This window comes from Notamacropus eugenii, chromosome 7, assembly GCF_028372415.1.
Source record: "Notamacropus eugenii isolate mMacEug1 chromosome 7, mMacEug1.pri_v2, whole genome shotgun sequence".
NCBI classification, from domain to species: domain Eukaryota; kingdom Metazoa; phylum Chordata; class Mammalia; order Diprotodontia; family Macropodidae; genus Notamacropus; species Notamacropus eugenii.
Genome location: NC_092878.1, coordinates 57,459,312 through 57,487,227, shown reverse-complemented (window position 1 = coordinate 57,487,227; position 27,916 = coordinate 57,459,312). Strand labels below are relative to the sequence as shown.

Sequence of the window (27,916 nt, the reverse complement as noted above, 5' to 3'; positions counted from 1 at the left end):
CTTGCCTACCATTTCATGCAGAGCTTAATGAAATAACTTCCTGGACTTATTGAGGGAGACGGCTTGTCGGATTCAAGGAATTAGTCCTGAAATTTTCCCACTGTAACCAAGAGTCAGTGTCTCAGGGTCACTTAAGTATCCAAAGCTGCCTTGGTATGGGAACCCTGGTGTGTTTTCTAATTCTTCAGGTTATTGGCACAGTGGAAGTTCAGTTTTATATGTAAGAAAAACACAAGGATGAGGAATATCAAATTGAGACTGGCACCTCAGTGACCTGTGTATATGACAAAGATAAGTCAATTTTCCATGTTTTTGTCTCTAAATCATTATGTGAAGTCATCAACTGTTCAGTTATTGCTTCTCTTTACCCTCCTGCTCAGGTCTGAATCCTTTCTGCTCCCCTTGTTCTAGAGATAATTTCATAGAATCATAAGATAAAAAGGGACCTTAAAGTTCTACCCCATAATTTTATTAGTAGGGAAACTGAGGCTCAGAGAAGTTAAATGATTTGCCCAATTAAAAAAAACAAACACCTAAACTATTTCGTTTTACATTCTACTTCCTGAATGTTTGTGACAGGTATCTCCTTTTCAGTCTAAAGAGTTGTTGGTTGAATTTCAGGTCGTTAGTTTTTTGGGGTTTTTTTGTAAGGGTCAGAAAATTGTTCAGTAGGCAGAGCATAGAATTTAATAGTGACTTGGAATTTTTACTGTCTCAGACAGTTATCTTCTTGGTAAATTCTTTATCTCCTAATTCTAATATTTCCCTTCGACAGATAGTGGATGATACTTAAAATCCTTTCATATTTAACTGCATAGGCTACGCTGCCTCAGCCAATGATTACAACAGAGAATAATTTTAAGAGGACTAGTTTGGAAAATGGTTAATTGAAGCTCATTTAGCCTGAGATGGGCCAGACCCTAGTGTTTTTATTTGCCTCAGCATCAGCAATATAGATGTTTCATGTTCATTTGAGAAGAACTGGAAGCAAAACCCTCAAAGTTAAATTGAGAAGTGCAATTTATTAGGGCTAACGGGGAAATATCTTTTATAACTTGAAAATCTTGCCAAATGCAGGCATAGTCTTGTAACCTAATCAGACTTTGGTAATGTGGCAAATTGAAACTTAAACAAAGAGATTACAGAATTGGGACAGCTTAATTAGCGATACAGATTGTGACAGGCTTTCTGATCTGGAATATTATACAGGGCTAGAAAATGAATTTGTATGTTTAGATTTGAAATTGTTCCATGCCTTTAAACTATTTTAAACATTGAACTATTAGAATTTATGGCAGTGAGTATCAGCTTTGGGTCATGTTTAGGTTAGTGTCCTTACTAATAATGAAAATGAGTGGGAATGAGATGTGAATTACATTTGCAGGAGATGTTAAACCAGGAAGTGATGAGAACACCAGGGAATATAAAAAAACTAATACAAAGGAACCTAAAGACGTTGGTGACGTAGTCAGGAAATTACAGCATGAAAAGCAACTTAAAGTTTTAGTAAAGGCATCTGGAGAAAATTAATCTGAAACACAGATACTGGGTGGTAGGGGAGAAGGCTGAAAAGTAACAGGGGTAAAAAAGTAATATGTAAGCACACATTATTTTCCTGGGCGAGGTGGTAACAGGGCTGTTACCCAGATTACATAGGAAATCGTAGTGTAATGTCGCAGTAATCTAGTATTGTGTGATTTTGGGGCATGGCCTGCACAGAAGTATTATGTCATGGAGCTAAGGATGATTAGCTCGTTTTGTTTTGACTGATGAGACAGTTCCTGGAAGGCTGCAATCAGTTTAAGGCACCTCATTACAAGATAGCTATAGAGCAATTGGAGGGAGTTCAGAGAATTATAACAGGAATGATTAAGGAACTGGAGGGACTGACTTATGAGGAAAGAATATAAATGAAATCCTTATAACTTGGCAGAACAAAGACTGCAGAAATATACAACTGTATAAATATCTCAAGGGTGAAATCTTATGGAAAAGGGTAATTTTTTTAGGGTGGGAATTGGAGAGGGTAGAAGGAATTGAACCACAGTAAAATTTAAATGAGAGAAAATTTAAGGTAAATATCTGCATTGTTAGATGAAGGCTACTTGACGGTTCTTAGTAAGTTTCCTATATTTCATGGGTTTTTCACAAAATGCTTTTTATTTTTAGTTAGTACTTTTTTCCCATGGAATCACATCTATTATTTATGTGTAGAAGGCACTGTAGACCACACCCTACCATAGTCAGCCCCTTTCTTGACTTTCTGGTTCTTAAACTTTTCTGGAAATAAGTAGGTTATTTGGAACTCTGATGGCCACAAGATTGAAATGTCTCAGCTTTCCAAAACAGAATCTACAACTAAGATGTCCCTCAGCATTTTAGATCTATAGGTTAAAAATTTTAGGGATATTTCTGCCATAAGACCTCTGATGATTTGGGGGAAGAGAGGATAGATATTTTGTGATTTCTTGGTTTCTCATAAAGTCATTAGCCTCCATCTGTTCCATTCTAATTTTGAAAGAACTATTTTCTTCAGTGAGCTTTTGAACCTCCTTTTCCATTTGGCTAATTCTGCTTTTGAAAGCATTCTTCTCCTCATTGGCTTTTTGAACCTCTTTTGCCAATTGAGTTAGCCTATTTTTCAGGGTGTTATTTTCTTCAGCATTTTTTTGGGTCTCCTTTAGCAGGGTGTTTACTTGTTTTTCTTGCTTTGCTTGCATGTCTCTCATTTCTCTTCCCAGCTTTTCCTCCACCTCTCTAATTTGATTTTCAAAATCCTTTTTGAGCTCTTCCATGGCCTGAGCCCATTGGGTGGGCTGGGATACAGAAGCCTTGACTTCTGTGTCTTTCCCTGATGGTAAGCATTGTTCTTCCTCATCAGAAAGGAAGGGAGGAAATACCTGTTCACCAAGAAAGGAACCTTCTATAGTCTTATTTTTTTCCCCTTTTCTGGGCATTTTCCCAGCCAGTGACTTGACTTCTGAATATTCTCTTTACACCCACTTTGCCTCCAAATCCTCCCAGCCAGCTCTTGGGGTCTGAGATTCAAATGCTGCTTCCCAGCCTCAGGGCTTTGGGCGGGGGCGGGGCTGCTATTCAGTGTGAGATCAAGTTCAGCTGCCCACGAGGGGGCAGGGCTGCCTCACTGGCTCAGTTCCCTCAGGGGGTTTATGCAGAGACCTTCAACAATGGATCTGAGCTCCTGCCTGCTTGGGGAGCCCTGGTCTGCTCCCACCTCCGCTGCTCCCGAGGGGGCCTGAGCCACAGGGGCACCCCACTCTCCCCTCGACCCGCCAAAGAGACCCTCTCACCGACCCTTGCCACCTGTGGGTGGAGGGACCCACGCGGCCACTGGATACTCCGTCCCTGAAGCCCGCTCGGATCTTCTCCTCTCGGTGCCATGTGGCTGAGGCAGGGCTGTGCTCGGCTCCTGGTCCGCAGTGCAAGGACCTTTTGTGAGAGGTTTTCAGGCTCTCTGGAACAGAAATCTCCTCAATTCCGTTGTTCTGTGGCTTCTGCTGCTTCAGAATTTGTTGGCAGTTCTTTTTTACAGATATTTTATGAGCTGTGGGTTTGGAGCTAGCGTACATGCGTCTGTCTACTCTGCCATCTTGGCTCCGCCCCGAGGATAGATATTTGATTGTGTTTTATGGAAGTTTTACAGATCATTGGCCTGATGTTTTTAATAAAACTTATGCTTGGGAAATAATTATGTGAAAAACTAATTTTTGTTAAGGGAACTACAGTGAACGTTGGGATGAGCTAAGACATAATCTACAGACAAATAGCCTTTTGTTAAAATGGGGTGCTGAGAAAACGTGAAAAAATTTTCTAGTTTATTTTTTGATTTTTTGAAACGTATATATCATAGATACCTTTCAAGATGTTTGAAACTAAAGGTACAGCTGCATCTAGATCAGCCATGCTAGTGAACAACAGAAATTTCTCAGCTGTCAATGGCTTCTTCCTAGCTAGATTCAAAACCTTTTACTTAGCTTCTTTTTAGATAACTGAAATAGTTGACAGTGATCACCTCCTTCATTGGCTCCCAGTCCTTCAGATCCTATCACAGACCTCCAGGGTGCTTTCTCACCTTTTTGCTCTTTGCTGTATTACTTAGTACTTTGCTGCTTATTTACTTCTTTGCTCTTCATTTTTTAAAAAAAATCCCATTGTAAATTCTTGAATTGACTGCAAAACCTCTATTAGTTCTAACGTACAGTCATTTAGCCATTGTTTTGGCTGCTAATCTTTGGTAGTTTTGAGATAGAGAAACTTTTCTTTCGGCAGAGAAATCCAGGGCTTGTTACCTTTGCTAATTACAAACATGTTTGAGAGCCTCCTTGCAGAACTATTTCCATCGACGTCCTTCACATTGTTAACATCAAAAAAACCAATATATCTTTTCCTTTCGGTGATTATATGAATTTAACTCACATTAGTTCTACTAGTCATCATGTATAGGTTACCAGTCTAGAGATTTTTATCAGTTTCTAAATCTGTTTGAATGACATTCACTTTGATGAGAGGATTTGGAATGATGAAATGGTATGGGCATTGTGGGTTTATAAGATGGAGAGGTGAGGTTCATGTCCACAGAGATCTTTTTTACTTCGCTTAATTTATACTTTGCCTCCATCTGTGAAGCTACGCACAACAAAGTAGTGTCATATAAACCAGAAGGAAATGTTTGCCTATCTTCTTAATGATGATGACATCTGTTAAGTCAGCAGTATGTGTAAAGTCAGTGCTGACCTTGTCATCATTTTTCTTTATTCCATTTGGTCTTGTAGCAATCATTCTTGAATTTGTTTTTAAGAAATAAATCTTATTGACATATTTTGCTTTTATCACTTTCATTTCTTATTGTTTCCTTCCCTAGCATCTCAAAAAGTCATTTTTGTAATGAAGAATATTAAAAAAAACAGAGGAATTTTTTAAAAAGTTCTGTAAAAGTGACATATCAAAAAAAGATCCCTGCCCATATTCCCCCATTTCTACAAAGAAACAGGAGAGAGGTTTCCTCTTATATCTCTCCTTTGCAACCAAGGAGAGATTTTTGACCATTGTAATTCTAATGGCCTTTACTTTCTTTTGTTTTCTTGTGGTTGTACTTTCCATTTACATTATTATAGTTGTGTATATTATTTTCTTGGTTCTATTCACTTCACTTTTCATCAGTTCATATAAGTTTTCTCATGCTTCTCTGTATTCATCATGTTGATTTTTCTTGCAAGACAGTAATATTTCATTACATTCATGTACCACAATGTCTTTAGCTATTCTCTGATCAGTGTGCATGTACTTTGCTTCCAGTTCTTTGCTACCACAAAAGGTGCTACTATAATATTTTGGTGTATATGGATATCATCTTTTTATCATTGACCTTTTGGCTATCTATACCTAGCAGTGGCATGTCTAGGTTAGAAGTAAGGACATTTTAGTCACTTCATTTGCACAATTCTAAATTACTTTCTCAAATGGTTGGACTAATTCATAGCTTCATCAACAGTGTAGTGTACCCAATTTTCCATATCTCCTCTAACATTACATCTGTTCCTATTTTTTTGTCATGTCTACCAGTTAGTGGGGTATGAGTTGAAACCTCAAGATTATTTTGATTTGCATTTCTCCAGTGATTTAGAGCATTCTTTTCACATGATTTTGTTATTAATACACAATTCTTTTGGGAATTATTCATATCTTTTAACCACTTATTTATGGGGGAATGGCTTGTGGTAGTGCATATTTTTGTTAGTTGTCTTGGATAGCGGACCCTTACCAGAGATATTTGATACAAGTATTTTTCCCATTTAACAGATTCCCTTATTTTTTTAGTTATATTATTTGTTCACACAAAAGCTTTTTAATTTCATATAATCAGAATTATTTACTTTATGTTTTAAGCTTACCTCCAACCCTTGTTTGGTTAAAAGTTCACTCCCTAGTCATAGCTGTGAAAGGTATCGGCTTTTTTTGTAAATCTTTTTATGGTATGATCTTTACTTTTTAGATCACATATCTATTTTGAATGTACTGTACAATATGGTATAAATACTGATCTAAACCTGGTTTTTTCTTCTCGGCTTTCCACTTTTCCCAACAGTTCTTGTAAAATAGGGAGTTCTTTCCTAGGTAATTTATATTTTTTAATTTATTCAACGCTGGTTTATTGAGTTAAATTTTATTTCTGATTCTTCTTTGTTTAGTGTGTTCCATTCACTGATCCTTTCCTATTTTTCAAATAGTGTCAAATGATTTTGGTGATTGTTGTTTCATAATACAAAATGTCTGGAAGTGCTAGTCCCCCTTTGTACCTACTTTTTCATTATTTCTCTTGATATTCTAGATCTTTTGTTTCTCTGAGTGAATTTTGTCATTATTTTGTTTACCTCTGTAAAGTATTCTGTAGAAATATGGTTGTCTTAGCACTAAAAAAAAATTTTTTTTGAGAGATGTAGGATTTAAATAACTTGCCCAGCATCGTGTAGCTAGTAAGTGTCTGAGGTCAGATTTGAACTCAGGTCCTTCTGACTTCAGAGCCAGTGCTTGAACACTAAATTTTAAAATACATTTTGGTAATATTGTCATATTTGTCAAATCATGGCTAGCCTTGAGCATTGAATTTTTCTCCAGCTGTTTATTTTTCATTTCTTTAACACTATAATTACCAGGTATTTTAATTGGCACAATAATATTATTATTTTGCTTTGAAATAAACATTTTCATCTGTTATTTGCCGTATGGATTAAAAAAACAATACATTGTGTCAGTTGATGCAGCATGGTCCTTCAAGGTATTCTCAAATTCTGGTCCTCCTAGTATTAAGAAGTCTTTTTTTAAAAATAATTTATTTGTTTTCAGTTTTCAACAATCAGTTCCATAAGTTTTAAATTTTCTCCCATCTTCCTCCCTGAGACGGCTTGCAATCTTATATGAGTTCTACACGTACATTCTTACTAAACACATTTTTCACGAATCATGTTGCATAGAAGAATTAAAACAAATGAGAGAAACCCATGAGAAAAAACAAAACAAAACATAACACAAGAGAAAATAGTCTGCTTCAGTTCTGCCTTCCAATTCCATAGTTCTTTCTCTGGATGTGGATGGCATTTTGCATCAAGAGTCCTATGAAAGGCTAAGTCTATCAGGAGCAGTCCTTGCACACTGTGGCTGTTACTGTGTATAATGTTCTTCTGGTTCTGCTCATTTCACTCCCCATCAGTTCATACAAGTCTTTACAGGTTTTTCTGAAGTCCAACAGTTTGTCATTTCTTATGGGCACAATAGTATTCCATTACATTCATATACAACAACTTGTTCCGCCATTCCCCAATTGAAGGGCATTCCCTTGATTTCCAGTTCTTAGTTACTACAGAAAGAGCTGCTATAAATATTTTTATACATGTGGGACCCTTCCCATTTTTATGATTTCTTTGGGATAATAGCCCTGGAAGTGATATTACTGGGTCAAAGGGTATGCACATTTTATAGCCTTTGGGCATAGTTCCAAAAATTGCTCTCCAGAATGGTTGGATCAACTCAGTGTCCAACTCTCCCACTTCTTCTCCAACATTTATCATTTTCCTGTTTCATCATGTGAGCCAGTCTGATAGGTGTGATGCACCACTCTGTTTCTTAGCCAGTACCAAGTAGTTTTGATGATTCTTTATAATACAACTGAAGACCTGATATGGCTAGGCCACCTTCCCTTGCATTTCTTTTCATTAATTCCCTTGATATTCTGAGCTTTTGTTCTTCCAGATGAATTGTGTTATTATTTCTCTAGCTCTATAAAAGAATTTTTGGGTAGTTTGGGTGACATGGCACTGAATAAGTAAATTAATTTAGGTAGAATTGTCATTTTTATTATATTAGCTAGGCAAAATAGCTCCTAATTGTTTTAATTTTCTTTTCATTGGTGGTAAATTCACCCTTTTCATTTTTGATACTGGTAGTTTGGTTTTCTTCTTTCTTCTTTTAAAAATCAAATTAACCAAAGGTTTATTTTATGGTTTTTGTTTTTTTAAAAAATCATCTCTTAGTTTTATTTATTAATGTAATAGTTATCTTAATTTCACTTTTATTAATCTCTCCTTTGATTTTTTTAGAATTTCTGATCAGCATTTAATGAAGGCTTTTTAATTTGTTCTTTTTTTTACTTTTTTAGTTGTGTGCTCAACTCATTGATCTCTTCTCTATTTTATTCATGCAAGCATTTAGAGATACAAAACTTCCTTAAGAACCGCTTTGGCTGCATCCCGTAAGTTCTGATATGTTGTGCGTTATTGTCATTCTCTTGGATGAAGTTATGGATTGTTTCTATGATTTGTTGTTTGACTCACTCATTCTTTAGGATTAGATTATTTAGTTTCCAAATAACTTTTAGCCTTTCTTTCCATGGCCCTTTATTACATGTAATTTTTATTGCATCATGATCTGAAAAGGATGATTCCTTATATTTTTACATAACAAGCATTTCTAAATGTATTGTTCATCTCTCTCCTACTCTGTGTGAATCTTCCTCAGTAATAAAGATGAAAAAAAGAAAAAGAGCAGTTTGTTGAACCCAGTGAACACATTGGCTGTGTATGACAGCATCTGCCCCTTCCTCATGCACAGTCGCCCATCTCTCCATTGAGGGAGGGAGGAAGGTGCTTCTTTCCCCGGGGCAAGCTTGGTTCTCACAATCATTTAGTTTTATTTTATTGTTCTTTTCCTTTTCAATTGTTGTCATTGTTTCTATTGTTTTAATTGTTCATGGACATATCGTTGTGGGTAGCTAGAATGCCTGGCCTGGGGCCAGGAAAACTCATCTCCCTGAGTTCAAATCTGGCTTCAGATACTAGCTAGCTTTGTGACCCTGGGCAAGTCACTTAACCCTGTTTGCCTCAGTTTCCTTATCTGTAAAATGGCCTAGAGAAGAACATGACAGACCACTTCAATATCTTTGTCAAAGAAAACTCCAAAATGGGGTCGCAAAGAGTTCGGTAAGACTGAAAAACTATTGAACAACAACTGAACATATCTTTACTGTGCATGCATCAGTTCATGTCTGCCGAAAATATAATTGTTTTCCAAGTTTTATCTTCCTATTTTTCTCTGAATTCTTCCTCTTTTTCATTTCTTTTGACGTAATAATGTCCTATTACAGTCAGATACCACAATCTGCTTCTCCCTTTCCTACCTACTTTGGGTAGATACTGTTGAGCAGCTACCTGCTTTGTTCCCATTTCTTTGTTGTCATCAAAATTACTACTATGAATATTTTGGAATATATGGGGACTTTTCTGTTTTTTACCTTCTCATAGGTGTATAAGCCTAGCAATGGGAAAATCTGAGTCAAGGATATGGACATTTTATGTCACTTTTTAAAAGCTTAATTCCCAATTGCCCTCTAGAGTAGTTAGAATAACCAATAGCTCTACCAATACTATGCTAGTGTGCCCTCATAATAGGGTTTCAGATCATAGGTTTAGAGTACAGCTAGAAGGGATTGTAGAGGCCATTGAGACCAACCTGCTCTTTTTACAGATGAGGAAATTGAAAGATGGAGTGGTTAATAATGTGAATTGTCCTTGCAAGTAAGTACATGAGGCAGGATATTTATATATTCCAAGTCTTCTTATTTGATGTCCAGTGCCCTGTTCGCTTCGCCATGTCACCTCCCAAGGCATTCTATACATGTTCGTTGAAATTAGTTGAAGAAAGGAACACAATGAACAAAAGCTCAGGATGTGTTTGGGAAATGTTCATTATTTTAGTTTTGCAGGAGCTTAGGTCTTAGAGAAAGGAGATAGTGAGAGATAAGATCAGAAAACTAGCCTGCAACTAGAGCAGGGAAGGTCTTGGATGCCATGGTAAGGAATTTGGAACTCATTCTGTAGGCATTGAAAAACCATTGGAGGGTCAGATCTTATTGATGTGTTAAGCTTGTCACTACTATGTGATTCAGTTAAAGTTAAGGATGTAATGGTGAAGTCATTTTAATTGGGAAACCTCTGGCTAGAGTCTTGATTATTATTTTTACCTCTCCCTTTTCCCCAGTGCCTCCAGTGTTCTTCTTTCTATTGTACTTTTTCATTGTCATTTTGTTTTGGTTTTGTCTTTCAGAAACAAATAATCAGCTGATTTCTTTACTTTTCAGGTTGAGAAGCTGGAATACATACATCTGACTGGATGGACTGTGCCTTGTTATAGAGAGGAAGATGGAGGTGGAGTCGTAGTCTTAGGTTTTTTCCCTGAGAGTTCCAAACACTCTCCTTCACTGTGATACTTACCTTAGCAAAGGTCTAATGGAAAGACCGTTCCTATTTACCTTGCCCCCTTTTTTTTCCCACATGGAAAGTGGAAAGCAAGGCAACAGAAACTAAGAGAAAATTGGTTTAATGAATGAGAGTGCTGCCTCAACTCTCAGAACATGGGCCCTCCCATAAAGGTAAGATACTGATGTGGTTTAAAGTTGTTATTGTTGGCATAAGGAAAATCATGGAATGGCATTTCCAGAAAGAAATGGCTTAATTGCAAAGGGACTTGTTTAGCAGAATCACAATGACAGCTGGATTTGACCCAGGTGTGGTAACCTTATAATTTTGAGAGTGATTAGAGACTAGCGTTCATTCCTGGGGAATGACTTTTCCAGTACTACTGTTTAATGTTAGGCCTAAAAAAATCATTTACTAGTACAATATTAACCTTGTATATTTTAGACGTAATGACACTGTTATATATCCCAGCGTTTCCCTGAGATAGCTCCAAAACAAGTTTTTTTTTCTTTCATGGATAATGTACCAAAGGGAGTAGGGAACTTGTCCAAGGTCCTTAAACAAGGAACTACATTAAATAGTTTGGGTTATGTCCTATTTTTATATTTCATCTTTTTGCTTTAGTCTTTTCTTTTTAAAGTCTCCATTGTAGGGCAGGAATGTTTTGCCTTTCCAATTTCAGCCTTACCAAGAGATACTATAGATTAGAATAATTCATATAGTTTTGTTGCCTGTATAGAAACCTCTCTTGGGACTATTCTCCAACATGTACTTGCATTCAAGGATTGGGTCTCCCCAGAGCTTGGCTTTTAAGATACACTCTGCCGAGCTTGTGTGTCTTAACTCGTAAACTGTCTTTTAAAGATCACCTGAGGACATGGCCATCTTCTGTCAGACAACAGAGTTATCCTGTCTGATTGACTCAGAAAAGTGTTCACCTTTCAAAAAGGAATCATTGGTGTTAACACTTTGTCATCTGTAATTACAACGTTGAGCTGGAAGGAAATCAGCTTCGCTCTTAATGCCTGCATTCTCTCTCTTTTTTTTAATCTACCTTTTTTTTTCAAGAGTACTTCACTGTAGAATTTTGCTTATTCTCCCTCAATAGGGATTGTGATTCTGTCAGCACAGGATGTTACAATACCATAGGATATTAAAACAAACAAAAAATCATCCTTATAACTTTGAAATATAAGAACCTATTTGGATAAAAGTTGAAATGTTTCTTTGGACTTGAATCAGACATGGAAACTAACTTCCAAAATAATTTGATTGGGGAAATTATAAGTAGGAGAATGTGGGTTAGTTGCTGTATAAACTGCTAGAAGAAATAAATACCTGTGATCATGAATATAGGATACAGTTATGTTCTTGTACCATGCAGTAGTAATCTAGAATTAACCGTTTGACTTGAAGAGTTGGGTCCTTATCCCAAATGTGTACATTGCTGGTCAGAGTAATCCAATCCAATTCTATTCAGCAAATATTTATTTAATACTTACCATTTGATACTCCAGGGGGATCCAAAGATGAATAAAACATCATTTCTGCCCTCAAGAAGTTTAGATGAAGTCAAGATGAAGATGATAAATGCCCATGGAAAGAGAAATTATCTCAACTAGGAAGACTAGGGGAAGATTTCATGTTTGGAGGAGGTGGCATTTATAGACTTGGGTCCTGAAGGATGAGTAGGATTTTGAGAAACAGAGGTGGGAGAGGGTATTTAAAGTGTATGAAAAGATAGAACCAAATCTCTAGAAGTGGAAAAACATGGGGTTTGTTTAGGGAATTATTTGAGAGTAATTGAACATTACTGGTACATGGTGTGCATGAGGGAGGGTAGCTGGATGAAAATGGTTATTAAATTCCAGGTACTTTTCACTGGTGGGCAGTAGACCATTGAAGATTTTTGAGTCAGGTAGTGACATTATCAGAGCTGTGCTTGTGAACATTATGTTGGTATGGGGGTGACGTTGGGGGTGGGTAGGAGAGGTTTAGGAGAGGGCAACATCTCCACCTGGAAGAATGGCTAGGGAACTATGTATTCTAGGCATGGGAGACAGTCAGTACAAAAACATGGAGGTGGGAGATGGAGGGTCATGTGTGAAGAATGTGAAATACAATTAGCCTGGGTTGTAGAGTATGAGAAGGGGGAGTGATATCCCATGGCACAATAGATTGGGGCCAGATTGTATAGGGATTTAAAAGCTAAACAGAGAAGTATATATTTGATCCTAGAGGCATTGGAAGGCCAGTTGAGTTGGTTGAATAGAGGAGTCACATAGAATAGTGGAGTCACATAGTCAGATCTACACTTAAAGAAAATTACAAACTTGACAGTTTGTAAGATTGGAGTAGTGATGAGACTTCAAAGCAGGGAGACCAATTAGGAGACTGTTGCAGTAATATAGTTGAGAGGTAATGAACTAAGATAGTGGCTGTGTGAGTAGAGGAGGGTGGTTTTTTAGAGATCTTATAAAAGTAGGAGCAGTACATGCCAGTTGAATGAAAAAGGATAAAATAAATTTCAGAAATGTCAGAGAAGTTGCTTTTGTCAAAGGTCGTCATTGACCTTTAGTGAGTGAAAAATTGTGAGAGTTCATACCCAGGTTGCAAACTAGAACTAAGGAATTCAAAAGAAAGCAGTATTTGACTTCCTGAATTTTGTATGATGATGGAGAGAGAGGAGTGGAAATGTGGGATTGACCTAAAAGTAAAAGTCTGGGTAAAATAGATAGGTTTGTGATGATGAAATAGACATGAAGAAAAAATGAGGAAACCACCCAATGGCTTAACCATCAGTAAAACTCATGATTAGTCTTTTGGAATAATAGTGTAGACAGGAAAATGTGTGTGTGCCTTTAAATGAGGCAGCTCTATTGAGGGAAAAATGGGTAGATAGGAACATTCCCTTTGTACAGTTCTTAACTTGATGTCCATGATCTTGTTTTAAAAAAATTTTTTGATAACTATATTTTGACATAATTGGCTTCCTTTTAGTTTTATATGTTTTATGTTATGCAGTTTAAAACATTATTCTGAGGAGTGCATAAGTTTTACCAGACTGCCAAAGGGTCATTGACAAAGGTTAGACTGCCTGCCTTCACTTCCTGTTGGCATTAGAGGCAGAATAATCCTTGATCTCTACAGAGGCTTTCATAGCTCTGGCACATCACCTAGTCAGGTAACTATGACAAGGAAGAGATTTTGACAATGACAGTAGATACACACTTTTTTCTAAATGTACCACTATAGTTAGATCTTTAAGCATACCAAGGAGCAAATAATTCATTACACTTCCTTATTAAGTAGTGTCTAATGACACATGGCATTATAATCTTTGCCTGAATAATAATAACTTACATTTGCATAATGCTTTATAAATGTTTATAAAATGTTTTTCTCATAAGCCTGAAAGGTAGAGGTGTCAAACTGTCCCCTGCAGCCCCCAATAGTTCCTCCTGAGTGTTGTCACCAAATTAAAATGTACTTAGGAATTGTTTAACAAAATTTTAAAAAAATGCTACATAAATAATATTAATGTGTTTTTCTAAGTCAGTATGTGACTGAAATTGGTATTTGACACAACAGTTATAAGGTTAAGTAATAAAAGTATTGTTCAGGGGACCTGGGCTATAATCCCTGCCTTGGTGCTCAGCACCTGTGTGATCCTGAGTGACTTCCTTACCCTCTCTTAGCTTCAGTTTAATCCATAGAGAGAAAGGATTTGAATAGATTGCTTCTAGTTCTAAGTCCTACAATTCTATTATCCTCATTTTATAGATCAGGAAACTGAGATTCAGAAAGTTGATGATTTGCCTGGAATAATAAATGTTGGAGCCTGGACTCAAGGGTGAGTCTCCTCACTCTGTATCTAGTGCCCTTTCTACTCTTTTACTTGTAACTCAAGTGTTTTGAGCTTTTTAGAGTGAATTAGTAGTCAGGGTCATGTGTTACAATGAGAAAATGTGAGATCTGGAAGAGACCTTAGGCACCATCTAACTTAATTTCTCATTTTATAACGAAAGAAAATGGGGTCCACCAAAAGGCAGTGAGTTGTATGTCCAGTGCTCTCTGCATTACACTGAGCTGCCTCCTGTTAGTTTCCTGATCACTGTGCCCATCAGATGGTTCAATTCAGCAAGCATTTATTAAGTATCTACTGTGTGCCAACTCTTGTCCTGTGCATGGGCACAGGCTTCATTTTTTCAAGGAGCAAGAGGCTTTTCATGTCTCCTGAGATTTTAAGTTGTATGCAAGCCCTTGCATGCTTTGTCCTGTGTATTCCCTGATTGAGCAGAAAATTCATAGAGCCAGTCTGGAGAATATTCCAATAATGTGGTTGGTACTCAACCCAGACTAACAAGTTAGCAGCACATCATGCCATTTCAGAGACAGAATACTTTCTGAGAGAGGCTCACAGCTTTTCTCTATAGTCATAGATTATCAGAGCTGGAAGGGAACTTTAAGATTGTCTTGTTTATCCTCATTTTTCAGATGAGGAAACTCAGCAGAGCTAGGACTTGCATCCAGGTCTCCTGACTTCCATTGCGATGATCTTTCTGGTATACTATAATGGCTTCCATTGTGTAACACTGAAGAATGATACCGTTGTGCTTATTTGAGAAGAAGACTCAGTCATTAAGGTCCAATTCTTTGTGCTGCTTATGTCCTTCAAGTAGTAGTCTTCTGTAGTAGCAGCTTGATGCTAAACTGTATTGACAGTGTAAATGCTTCAGATATGGAATGGTGGGTGGCTTTTTTTCCCTGATTTTTTTCTGTCTATAAGTTAAACTTGATTAAGACACCCCAGAAAAACTCTTTTGCCTATTTTCCATTGGCACATTGTCAGTGGACGAATTGATGGATGCTCCTTACCTGTATCTGTCCATTTTAATTTCTTAGGCATGTTACTTAGAAAGACTCATTTTATTCACCACTAGCTCTGACCTTAGGAATTTTCTCTTATATTTCAATAATTAAAAAATTGGTCTTGGGAAAAGGTGTTTTATTAAGGTGATAATGTTAATATGTTTCAGTTGTAGAAATTGTGCTCAGTTCAGTTTAGAATGGAGAGCAGATGTGGTTCCAACCCATTGGCCATGAATTCAAAATTAGGTTAAAATACTGATAGGTTTATCATGTGGCACATAGATATGAGGGAAATAGGAACTATTGGGGTCCAAAGGTATTTGAGTGTCAAGGTACACTGCAAGTTACCCCACGGGAGTCCTGTGGTGGTTCAGATAAAAGTAGTGAAGACGTGGCAGTAACAGTATGAGCTTCCCAGGGTTCCAAGCCATCCTCAGAGAGTGGCCTCTTAGTGTAAGAGGAAGTACAGTCTTCATAACTTGTTCTTGCCTCAGTTCTCTGCTACTCTATGGTGATTATCAACCAAGGGGCCAATTAATGGCAATTAGCCTGATTGCTGAGCATAAATAAGCAACTTACTGTTACATACCCAGTGCTTATTGGGACAATTCAAATTCATTTTAATTACATAATGCCAATATGAGAATAACAATATTTGGTTGTTAAATCCCACATTTTATATTGCTAATTCTATTTGGATGAATTACTTCCAGAAAGCAGCTGTAAGAGGACAGTGACTTCTTTTCCCTCATTGTTTGCATTAATTAGTACCAGTTTGTTTGAGGAGGGGAACTGTCCCAGGAGGCCTGAATTTGAGAAAATGAAAGCCATGTTATTTGTAATTAGCAATGGAATAGAGAAATGTCTGGCATCCCAGAGTTTTTTTGGTACATTAGAATTCTTTTGAGAAAATTATGTAGTCTATCTTTGTTTCCTTGAAATGTCTTAAGTAGGAGGACTGTGTTAGTTTTGAATGAAGGCATGGGGATAGAAAGACTTTAGGGATTTCATTGGCTTAATTAAACCCATAAAACTTATTCTGTGCTATCCTAGGTGATATGGCTGTGAGGAAGAGGAGTGGAAAGAACTAAGCTCGTTTTCTTTTGCAGCTGCAGCTGTGATCCTCAGCTGTCTGTCTTCATTGAAGGGACCTGATGTTTTACGTTATTGGTGAGTGACAGACAGAGCCCTCTTTTCTCTCTTTTTTTCCGTTGTTTGTGGCTCTTATTTAACTCCATTGCTATTTGACCTAGAAAATTACTGGTCTTACCAAATATACCTCAGGAGACATGACTGTGGTAAAACTACTTATACCTTGTTCCTGCTTTGTTTTTACCACAATTATGGGAAGTACACATTGGGTGCATTATGTATGTTGTATGTCATGTCAGAGAAGTATACCTTATTACCTGCCAGTAACACAGGAGCATAGATTTAGAGCAGGAAGTAACCTCAGAAGTCATCTAGTGCAACTCCCTCATTTTACAGAAGAGGAAACTGAGGCTCAGAGAAGTTAAGTGACTTACCTAAGCATCATATCAATAGTACTTTGCAAATTTAGGAGTCAAAACCCAGGTCTTCTGATGCCAAATCCCTAGGCCCATATATTATGTTTGAGAAGGTTTTCTGATCCTTCTGAAAGACTCTCGGCTTCTCCCGTATTAAAATACAATGAAATACAGCTGGTGGGTGATATGTCTGGTCTTTTCTCCACATAGGTGGAATCACAGTGTCTGTGGTCGCCTTCTTCTTCACAATTAAGTTCTTCTTTGAGCTTGCCGCACGAGTAGTCAGCTTCCTCCAGAATGAAGACCGGGAGCGCCGAGGGGACCGGACTATTTATGACTACGTGCGGGGAAATTACCTCGACCCCCGGTCCTGCAAAGTCTCCTGGGATTGGAAGGACCCCTATGAGGTGGGCCATAGCATGGCCTTCCGAGTGCATGTAAGGGAATGTTTCTGTCTCCACACCCGTTGGGGTTTCTAGTGGCTTGCTTTTACAGAGTCTGATTCTGCCTTTGGGTGGTGCTAGACTGAAATACTATTATTATCTTCTCTTGCCCTGTCCTCCCACCCCGAGGAATTTGAGAAGGATTCATATTTAAGCATTTGGACTATTTCATCATTTTTCTCTTTGAGTACATTTCTCTTTGAAGAATTATAGATTTAATGCCTTTCCAGAAAATGAAAAATGTTGTTAGTACAGCACAAGGCAGAACATTCTCACCACAGTGTCTTTAGCCCGAATAGCACAGGATTCAGGGACCCAGTGAGGTAGTTTGATTTTAAAATTTGGGTTACTACTAATAGATTTATCCAGAGGACAGATTTCTTATAAGACAAGAGCTAGGGTTGGCTATTCAAAGATGTGGAGTTGGATTCAGTGGCGCGCTGACACAGTCCACGCCTGTCTTCTGTACAGCGAAGTTTGTATATTATCTAACTTTCTTTTAACGTTGCCTTGTATGTAGTTAGTTATTTCTCCCTAGAATACTGTGAGCAAGACCGTGGGAGTGGGTGGCGATTCTAATATGCAGTTCCTGCTCCCCTTACCAGTAGTACCTGCTTTCTCCATATGCAATGAAGGGGTTTACTCTGGTTATAGGGAAACAGTATTCTTTCTCTGGACATTAACAGTTGCCTTTCACTTTCCCTATGCAGTTATTCTACAAGAATGGACAGCCCTTCCCTGCTCATCGGCCTGTGGGGTTACGAGTTCACATCTCCCATGTTGAGTTAGCAGTGGATATTCCAGTAACCCAAGAAGTCCTTCAGGAGCCCAATTCCAATGTTGTAAAAGTGGCCTTCACTGTTCGTAAGGCTGGTCGCTATGAAATCACAGTGAAACTTGGTGGATTAAGTGTGGCCTACAGTCCCTACTACAAAATTTTTCAGGCTGGTAAGATCTTAGGGGTAGGAGTACCAAGATGGATTTAAAAGTCTTCTGTAGTTTGACATCATTTGAGGTGAATGTAATCCTATCTTCCCCTCACCTTTATTACCATTGTATGTTTTCCTCTATTGACAGAACCTATCTTTAGTAAGTATTTTTGAAGCTTCAGTTTTCTGAGAATTAAAACTCCTTTTATCCCCAGTCATACTCTGCATATCCTTTGTACATATTACATAAGTAACCAGATCCTCCTTTTTTCTACTTAAAATTCTCAGAAATGTGGAATCTGTCCTGGTATGCAGCATATGTTTTGTTTCAGTTTGTGGGAATAACACTTGTGCCATATACACTGTGGTGTTATCCTTTTGAGAGTGTCACTGGGCTTTAGCCAGTTTGATAGCTACAGGATAAAGATATATGAACTTTTAGGATTAAGTCCTAGAGGAGTTTAATTAGGTTTTGGCATTTTAACCATGGGCTGGTAACTGGTTTCCTTATTCTTTTAACAAAGACAAAGGCCCTGAGAATGAAGCTTTTGTCATTTACCTTTTCCTTTGCAGCTAAATCTGTCAAATTGCTTTTGTAGTTAGCTATTTCATTATAATTTCCTTTTGCAAGAACGTGCTCCCTTGAAGGCCCTCATCTCTACAGAAAATTCTTTTCCGTGCAGGATAAAGACACTTCCCTCCCTTGCAATCCAGCCTACTACTAAGGTGTGGGAGTGCAGGGGGTGGGAGTGGGTGGACAATGACAGTACATGATCTTTTATTTTCTTTCATCAATTTAGTCTTGGTTCTGCCTCACTAAAAAGCCCCCTCTGGGAAAGTAGTATGGAGTAGAAGTGGGAGTTTAAGTACAGTTTTTGAATTCTCTTTTCAAGTCCCTTCTCTCTCATTTCACTTGGTGCTTGGATTGGTAAAGGATTTATAGACATAAGAACCCAGAATTCATCATATGAAATAGTCCCTTTATTTCCTTCCGTGCTGTGACTTAAAAGCGTTGTTTGTCCTTGGGGATGGGGAAGCCTTTAGAATACACTGTTCAAAGCACCTCTTTGTACTGTGAAGGTCTGTCTGTTTTAGCATCTCTCTCTGAACATTAGATATTGCCCTTTTTGTTCTAGGGATGGTGGTTCCTTCCAAGACTAAAATTGTGTGCCATTTCTCCACTCTTGTTCTGACCTGTGGGCAACAGCACACCCTTCAGATAGTCCCTCGAGATGAGTATGACAATCCTACCAACAATTCTGTGTCTTTGATAGATGAACACAATTACAGCGTATCCATTCATGAGGTGAGCTCTCCTTTTCCTGTCTACTAGGGACAGTCAACTTCCTTTCTTTACCCCATTTCCTGTCCTTTTCATATGCTAAGTGATATTCCATCTCTCTTTGTAGCTTGGTCCTCCAGAAGAAGAAAGTACTGATGTCTTGTTTGAGAAATCTGTGATATCCAAAAGGCAGACTTGCCAGGTGTTCCTTAAGCTTACCTTGCATTCCCGAGGCTGCTTCCGTGCCTGCATTTCATACCAAAATCAGCCAATCAGCAATGGTGAATTTGATATAATTGTCCTAAGTGGTGAGTTGAAGGGATTTGGAATTTGTTCTCTTTGATGCATTTCTCCTCTCCTTTGACCTACTGAAATTTTTATTAGATCTTTGAACCCTCCTTGATTTAAAACAGTTCTTAACCATTTTTTGTTATATGAACATTTGGCATTCTGGCAAAACATATAAATTCCTCAAAATAACATTTTTTGAATACACAAAATAAAGTACAAAGGAAACCAGTTATATTGATATATAGTTATGAAAATATCTAAAAAACAAATTCATCATTCCCTGAACTCTATCCAGAGACTCTGGATTAAGAACTCTTGGTTTAGAGTCTTACATACTAAATGGTGAGCTAGATATAGCTCCAGGTAACTAGATCTACCTATAGTTCTAGATATCTTGATCTACATACAAAAAGATAACACCATTTCATTTGTTGGTCTATTTGTCTGCATCTACCTACCTTTCTCTCTATAGCATATTTCTCTAACAAAACCTTTGTTCAGTCTTTTCCTTTATGCCTTTTAGAAAATGAGAAGAACATTGTAGAACGCAATGTATCCACCTCAGGGGTCAGTATTTACTTTGAAGCTTATCTTTATAATGCCACCAACTGTGCCAACCCACAGTGGCACCTTCCACCCATGCACATGAGTTCTTCCCAACGTCGTCCTTCTACTGCCACTGAGGAGGAGGATGAAGATTCACCCTCTGATAGCCAGACCCCTGAAAAGGTGAAAAAACCTAAAAAGGTGTACTGCTATGTATCACCCAAGGTAAAAATATCTTTCACTTTCACTTTTAAATTCCTCTGCTCAAGCTTACAGATTTATGGTGCTTGTCATTAAATATCTGTAGGACTGTAGCTTGACAGAGTTATCTGTATCTACTCTACTGGAGTTGGAATAGGGTAGTTGTCTTTAGTGTTCTAGAAAACTAGAAAAACCAGATAGAAGTTGAACATACTGGTATTCTGAAGCTTTTGATAATCCGTACTGGGCTAGACCAAGCCAAGATGTTTTAAATTGTAACCTGTCACCATGTGTTTTTCACTATTTCTGAGGTTGTATTTTTCAATCATGGGTAGGGCAGGTTTTGAGAAAGTTGCCTTTAGCTGTTGAAATTTTCTGACTAGAACTAAAATCCTAGCTGGCACCTTGCGCTGTATTGAAACAAGTTGATTAAGGATAGAATTTTATAATCTCTCAGTGCGTGACAAATGACTTTCCCTCTCTCCCCAGCTGGAGGGATTGGAGTAGAGACACTTTGGCAGGGATGAGAACATAAACCTCCCAAAGAGGTGCTTCGGGTTAGGGACTTCTTTTTAAATATATAAATTTTGTTTATGAACTCAGAATTTATATAAATGAGAAACTATGCATACTCCTTATTACATATCTAGAATCCGTATATCTCTGTGACCCAAACTAAATTTTGGGTCTGTTCCACTTAATATTCTCTTGTAATTTTGACAGTTAAAGATCTGACCTAGTGAACACTCAAATGACAGATCCTTCATAGAATTTTTTTTTACTTCTTGTGACATTCTTTTCTCCCCTCATTTTGTTGGAAATTACATCGAGAGTCTTACTATATCCTTGTATGAGGGGTGTTTTTCTCCTTTTGCTCTTTGAAGAAAAATCCAGAGGTTCTTTTCAAGGTAGCTTTCCTCTGTGCCAGAGTTACTGCCAAACTGGAAAGGAAGGAGAAAGCTGTGCTCAGTGTCTCAATGAATGGGATCCCCTTTTAAAAAAATAAGATCTAGAGCTGAAAATGACATTGATGACCATCTAATCTAACCCTCTCGTTTAAGAGCTGAGGAAACAGACTCACGGAGGAAGGAAGGGGTGATGTTAAGTAATTCGTCTAAGTCCATACAAGAAGTAGAGTGAGCATTTGAACTTTGAAGGATTTCTCAGTGTTGGGCCTTGAGCAGTAATTATTATTATTTTTATTATTGCAATAAGAAATATAGTTTAAACTTTAATGAAACTTAAATTCCAATGATCCTAGGTCATTTGAAAAAAATTTTTTTGCTTTATTTCCTTTCTGGTTTCTTGGTCCCTCAGCAACTCTCAGTGAAAGAATTCTACCTGAAAATCATTCCCTGGCGCCTCTACACTTTTAGAGTATGCCCTGGAACAAAGGTAGGTTGAGCTTTGTGTTTTTTCCATATTGAATGATCTTTTTTTCTTTTTTAAAGACGATTTCCCTGTCTTGCCCAGACTGGAATTACAGGGCTTATATACTGGCCTAGTCCCACTATGATTGGCATAGGAGCTTTGACCTGCTGTGTTCTTAACATGGACCAGTTTGCCATTCCTTGGGCAACTTGGTAACACTTCCACACTCTTCTCCTCCAACTTGTGCTGCTTTCCACCTCTCCCCATACTAATGCTGAACTTAGTGTAGTCAGCTTAGTTCACTGCAGCTCAGAACTCCTGAGCTGAGGAGATCCTTCAGCCTCAGCCAGATCGACACAGTAGCAGGGATTACATAGTGTGCACTACCATGCCTGATCCAACCCTCTTTCCATTTTTTTCCAAGAGTACTTCTGATGAATCTGGAGGTTCTCTCTGTACATGGAATCTGTTGCCAAATGAAGGAACATTATCTCTACTAAATAACGTCAGGAATATGTAAATTATAGAAAGAAATGCCCCATAGGAATTATTAGCAATTCAAAATATTCTAGCACTAGCAGATCATTAGTGCTGGAATTTGTCTATAAGATTATATTAACAGGAGTGGTTGTCCAGTCAAGCCTTTATCTTGTTCAGTCATCCTGTGTTTCATATTAATCCATAGACTCAGCATTTATATACATCCTTTTACTCCTTTCCCTACATAGACTCAGAGAAATGATAAAATTTTGCCTGGAAACTGGAATGGGCCATTGTATTAAGAATAAGCTTCCCCCCAAAATTCTAAACCGACTTATTCTTTGCTAACTTATGGCAGCTAGACCAACCTACTGTTATTCTCAAAATCCTTAGTCTATAGGCTTGAAAGGGACTTTCAAGATTAACTCTAAACTCTCTTATTCTTGTGCTGTTTACTGATAGAAGTATAGGGAGCCTTTTGTTCTCAAATTCTGTTCCTGCAACCCTGATGGATGAAAATTATTTTGTACTCAGTTTTTTGAGACCTCGCAATAGTATTTTGGAGTAGTGGTGCTTATTGCAGGGTCACCCTGCTTTGGTGCTATGTATTAGACTTTCTTTGATGGTGTGTGGCCAGCTTGGGGCATGAAGGGTTTTGCTGGGTTGGTCTGGAAGATTAACAGTTCTGACTTGAATTTATGTCGTTTTTTCCCCTTCTTTATAGTTTTCATACCATGGACCTGATCCTGTGCACAAGCTGCTTACACTAGTGGTAGATGATGGGATCCAGCCTCCTGTAGAACTTAGCTGTAAGGAAAGGAACATCTTAGCAGCCACTTTTATCCGTTCTCTCCATAAAAACATAGGTAAACTTGGCTTGGGATGCTTAATGAGGAGGGAAAGTTTATTAACAACCCAAGGTATAAGAATGTAGAACTGGATTTGCCAGACATACTTTGTAATGGGATTGTGACCACAATGGGTCCTACTGCTTCCTAGGAGGCTCAGAGACCTTTCAGGACAAGGTGAACTTCTTCCAGCGAGAGCTTCGTCAGGTGCATGTGAAAAGGCCACACTCAAAGGTCACACTGAAGGTCAACAGACACACCCTGTTGGAGTCTGTAAGTAATGTTTTATTTCCTTAGAAACTCCAGAGACCCCTTTGGGCTTCTGAGTATAGTCAGAATCTTCCGAAAATGGTTTCCTCTGTAATTCTTTCTTCAACATGTAGTGCTGAAAGAACTAGTTTGGGCCACACAATGAGTTTAAAACCAAAATTAAAAAAGCTTTTAAGAAATCTTATGTATATGTATAGGGTAGGAGAATGTAGTTAAAATTATTAGGAAATAAACTACTTGTTTATAGATGAGAAGAGATGTTGTTGGATTAAAAGGAAATCATTTCTCTTGTACTGATGGTCAGTCAGAAAATGGATATCTGACATGTCTATCTCAGTTGCACAGACATTAACATAATTCCTACATTCCCCTGGAGTGTTTGGCTCTGGATAGCGCAGTGGAAAGTCTTTTCCTTCACTGTGCTATTGCTGTGGCCTCATTCCTATCTTGCCCCCAGCTTTGTGGTTAGACAAAGTGGCCTTGTGGATAGAGGGGGCCTTCGTGCTGGAATCCAGAGGTCATCCTTGGCTGTAATAGACTTGAGTAGTCTTCATTGTTTGCTCATTTCTCTGGACCTCAGTCTTCCTATCAGCAAAGTCAAAGTTACAAATTCTAGCCTTTCCTTCCTATGGAAAGATATTTTAATATTTTTTAAAAATCAGTTTGCTTTGAAGCTTTGTGTTTTGTATATGTGAGATATTATTAAATTAGCTCACTTCCAGTTATAACATTTCTTCTTGTTGTTGTTGGGTTTGAATAGGCACAGCCTTGCTCTTGACCTCATCATTTCTGATGTGTTATTATGTTGATAGTTTTCTCTCTTTCATTTCCCTTTAGTCTCTGAAAGCCACTCGGAATTTCTCCATTTCAGATTGGAGTAAGAATTTTGAAGTAATTTTCCAGGATGAAGAAGGTGACTTGGGAGTTTTTACTTTTCATTTTTGGGATGTTCCCTTTTTCCTCTTAAGAGAAAAAACAGGCAATGAGCCAGAAAAGGAATGATAATATTATGAGTTCAGATGGCAGGATAGAGCCTGAAGAGCATGAACACGGGAAATGAAAAGAAGGGGTGTAAAAGTTGAGAGGCTGGAGTTTTTATTGATTGAAAGGCAAAGGGAAATGAACTGCTTTTCTGGTTTTTTGTCTTTCTGTGTATCTACACTAGGGGGCACAGTTCAGTGGCCAAAATAGTTGTTATTCTGTATAGATGGGGGCAAAGTTTCACAAAGCTTTGTATTTTAGCTGTGTGTGTGTGTGTGTGTGTGTGTGTGTGTTTTAGGGGTGAGGAGGAAGAAGAGGGGAAGGAAAGGGACTAGAACAAGGCAGAAAAAATACAGGAAATTAACTCTCTAGGCCCCAAGCTGATTTTTCTTTGTTTTGTTGTCTAGCTCTGGATTGGGGAGGTCCTCGCCGGGAGTGGTTTGACCTAACCTGTCGAGCATTATTTGACACCACCAATCAGCTCTTCACTCGATTCAGTGACAACAACCAAGCTCTGGTGAGTCTGTGGCTTTCCCTGAGTGGGAGCGGGGTTCAGTGCGGAGGGGGAGAGCTGTGCTTAACATGGCAAAATCAACAAGGTGAATACATAGATCAGGGTGCTGGTTTGGTATTCTAAAGACCAAGGTTCTTTTCTTGGCCTTGATGTTGATTCAGCGTGTTAACTAATTAGGCTGTTTCTGTTCTCTTTGTTTAGTTTTGGCATCTCTAAAATGGGAAGAATTTTACTTGTTGCTAGATAACTCATTCAAGTGAAAGAAATGATAATGCAATTGCTATCACTACTACTACTTGTTATTATAATAAATATTATTTTAGCCCATGATCCCTTCTCAGAGGATACCTTAATCAGTATTGGTCCCAGTAGCACAGAAATAGAGTTCAATTGGAAGAATTCAAGGGGTTAGCATCCATACTCAGCAAGTATTGTTGCTGCAGTTTTTGTATAGGAAATATATAGGAAAACATTCAAAATAAGTTTTCAGCTTTAAATTGCTAAGAAGAACTGATTTTGAATCTCTTTGTTTTCATAACCTTCACTCTTTTTTTTCCAATTTTTTTGCTAACTTTTCTGTTCTGTCTCCTTCATTATTGAATATATCCTTCTAGTGTTCCCTACCCAGCATGTTATTCCTTATAAATACAGAATTAAAAAAGTAGAAAAAAAGCTCAGCAGTTCCGTAAAACCAAATAGCACATCCACCATGTTTGGTGGTATACGTAATATACCATATGTATATGTATGTAATGTATGTAAATAAATATGTTAACACCTTTAGTTCCCTACTTTTGCAAATAAGGGAAGAATACATTTTGACTTCCTATTAGCTTTTTTTAACAGAAAATTGATTTTTAATTGTATGAAAGTATGCATTCAAAGTACATAGAAAATAGTAAAAGTTGTGACACATAAAACTGAAGATGGGTGGCATGCGCACTGTCTTAAGATCCTTGTGGTCTAACTCGTAAGTAAGATGAAGACCCCCATTCTGCAGCAGAGCCAGGGACCAGCTTCCTGTTCTTTTCCAGGGCTAAAGAAACAAGGAGAGAAGAGGCAGCTGATGATCTAGGGTTTGGATACCAAATGAGATAACCTCGTTAGAGGCAATCACAACTTAGAACTGACCCGGAGGAGGAGTTCTTGACATCTGTCTGTATTTGGGGAGGGTGTAACTGCTGATAAAGCTGTGACTATCACCTGTACCTTTGAGCCCAAATACAGCAGTTACCTGGATAACTCTGAAATAAAAAGAGTTGCTCATCTCACCTGAAGGAGGAGCTTGGGCCTGTTTGCCTAATTTTTCTAAAAGTGAAGACTATGGCTGAGCAAAGATTAAATAAGCATCAACCAATCACAGAAAACAGCTGGAAAAGCAAGATGATTCCCCAAGCCCAGTTTAGAAAGGGTATTCAAAGTGATATAAAGGAAATTGTAGAAGCAAGTCAGAAATATATCTCAAGAGAAACCGCCAGGTTACAAGGATAATTTTTTAGTGCTGTTCCAGAAAAATCTGTCCTGTACTTCCTCAAGATAGAATGAGGTAGAGGAGCTACCCTAGTGGAAAGAAACAAAATTAGAATTTTAGAGACAGGCAGCTGGTCCTAGATCTCTTCCACAAATATTCCAGATAGGAAATCCAATCAGATCAATCACTGTCCAGTGCAGTTTACAGAACATCTGATTTCTGGGTCAACTGAGAGGAAGAGAAAGAAATCTGAGTCCTGGTAATAGGTAGTATGATGTAGAGAGGCAACAAGATGTAGTAGCAAAACCCTGGACTTCAGGCATGAGTTCTAGTTCCAGCTCCAACTCTGACCCTCAATTTCTTCATTCAGAAAAATGGGGATACTACTACTTATACTACGTACCTTAAAGGGTTGTAAGGAAAATGTTTTATTTCAAGCATCGTATAAATGTCTGCAGCTACTGCTACCGTAATAACTGGTCAGTAGCTCCTGTCAGTAGGCACAAGAGCAGCTATTTAGGGAAAGAAGAAAACGCCTGCACAGGTGGAAACATCCTTTTTAAAGGAACAAGCGATGAGGAGAATACATGTCCTACATATGTGTTTCATTCAGCATACAGCTTGTGTTGTCTCCAGGGAGCAGACACCACAAGTCAGCATTGGTTGTAAATCAAAAGGAAAGGGGAAAGGCGAGAAAGAGAAACAGAAATTTCAGAACCCACCACCCAGCTCTGTAGTGTGAACTGTATCAAAAAATCTGGGTTATTGTAGCAGTACAGATACATCTCCATCTTGGATTGGAGAAGACCCCTAAGTTATACTTAGGATCACTCTTCATCTCCCCTGGGCTTTTTTCTCACCAGCTTCTCAGGGGGCAGCTAAGTGTTAAGAGGTTAGGCATCCCTGTCCTGTTATAGAGTGTGAGGAAATCTTAGAATAAAGTGGCATGGCAGGATGTGATAGGAATAAGTCGGTCATCAAGGCAATCCATAGCATGAAAATGTACCCTATTTAATTCAAATGGGAAGTAGGAATTGGAGCTGGGGTAGACTCAGAGCTCTTATTCAAGTTGGCTAGGTTTTAAAAGAAAAAAATTGGATAGCTTTTGCTTTTATATTATCTACATTTTTAAATTTGTAACCCTGCCCTGCCCAGATAGTATTGTCTTATAACAAAGAATAAAAAAAGGTCAACAAAACTAAACATATCAGCGAAATCCAGAATTATATGTAGTATTCCACACCCTACCTCTGCAAAAAAAGAAGAGTATGTCTTTACTTTGAATTACTTAAGTGACTAAAGTTGCTAAAAAAAAAAAGACAATTTTGAGGACTTTTCAGTTGTTACACTGAGTTCTTTCTTCTTTAGGCCCTCTCCTAATCCTGAGGCCTGAGGGACAGAGCCCTTGAAATCTCTTTTCTTTAACAGGTGCATCCAAACCCTAACCGACCTCCTCATCTCCGGCTAAAATTATATGAATTTGCAGGGCGGCTTGTAGGCAAGTGTCTCTATGAATCATCTTTAGGAGGAGCTTACAAGCAACTGGTACGAGCTCGTTTTACTCGTTCTTTCCTGGCTCAAATTATAGGACTTCGCATGCATTACAAGGTAACACTGCTGGTTGTTTTCCACAGTAAAGCT

The 27,916-nt window shown here is 38.1% G+C and overlaps 1 protein-coding gene across 11 annotated transcripts in view; it reads left to right on the top strand.

Annotated features, from left to right (window-relative positions):
* AREL1 (apoptosis resistant E3 ubiquitin protein ligase 1) overlaps positions 1 to 27,916 on the top strand; it is a 53,974-nt gene that overhangs the window by 14,258 nt on the left and 11,800 nt on the right. For 2 of the 11 annotated variants that reach the window (XM_072622605.1, XM_072622609.1), the window contains exons 2-16: positions 8,220 to 8,266; positions 10,151 to 10,441; positions 14,052 to 14,121; positions 14,766 to 16,310; positions 16,859 to 17,085; positions 17,802 to 18,039; positions 19,157 to 19,326; positions 19,430 to 19,610; positions 20,117 to 20,364; positions 21,658 to 21,735; positions 22,916 to 23,057; positions 23,191 to 23,312; positions 24,147 to 24,222; positions 24,698 to 24,807; positions 27,704 to 27,883. In XM_072622605.1, coding sequence (XP_072478706.1) covers positions 16,295 to 16,310; positions 16,859 to 17,085; positions 17,802 to 18,039; positions 19,157 to 19,326; positions 19,430 to 19,610; positions 20,117 to 20,364; positions 21,658 to 21,735; positions 22,916 to 23,057; positions 23,191 to 23,312; positions 24,147 to 24,222; positions 24,698 to 24,807; positions 27,704 to 27,883 — 1,788 coding nt within the window. In that variant the 5' untranslated portion in view covers positions 8,220 to 8,266; positions 10,151 to 10,441; positions 14,052 to 14,121; positions 14,766 to 16,294. The remainder of the gene's footprint in view (positions 1 to 8,219; positions 8,267 to 10,150; positions 10,442 to 14,051; positions 14,122 to 14,765; positions 16,311 to 16,858; positions 17,086 to 17,801; positions 18,040 to 19,156; positions 19,327 to 19,429; positions 19,611 to 20,116; positions 20,365 to 21,657; positions 21,736 to 22,915; positions 23,058 to 23,190; positions 23,313 to 24,146; positions 24,223 to 24,697; positions 24,808 to 27,703; positions 27,884 to 27,916) is intronic. The other 9 variants (XM_072622613.1, XM_072622610.1, XM_072622612.1 and 6 more) reach the window with 9 other exon arrangements.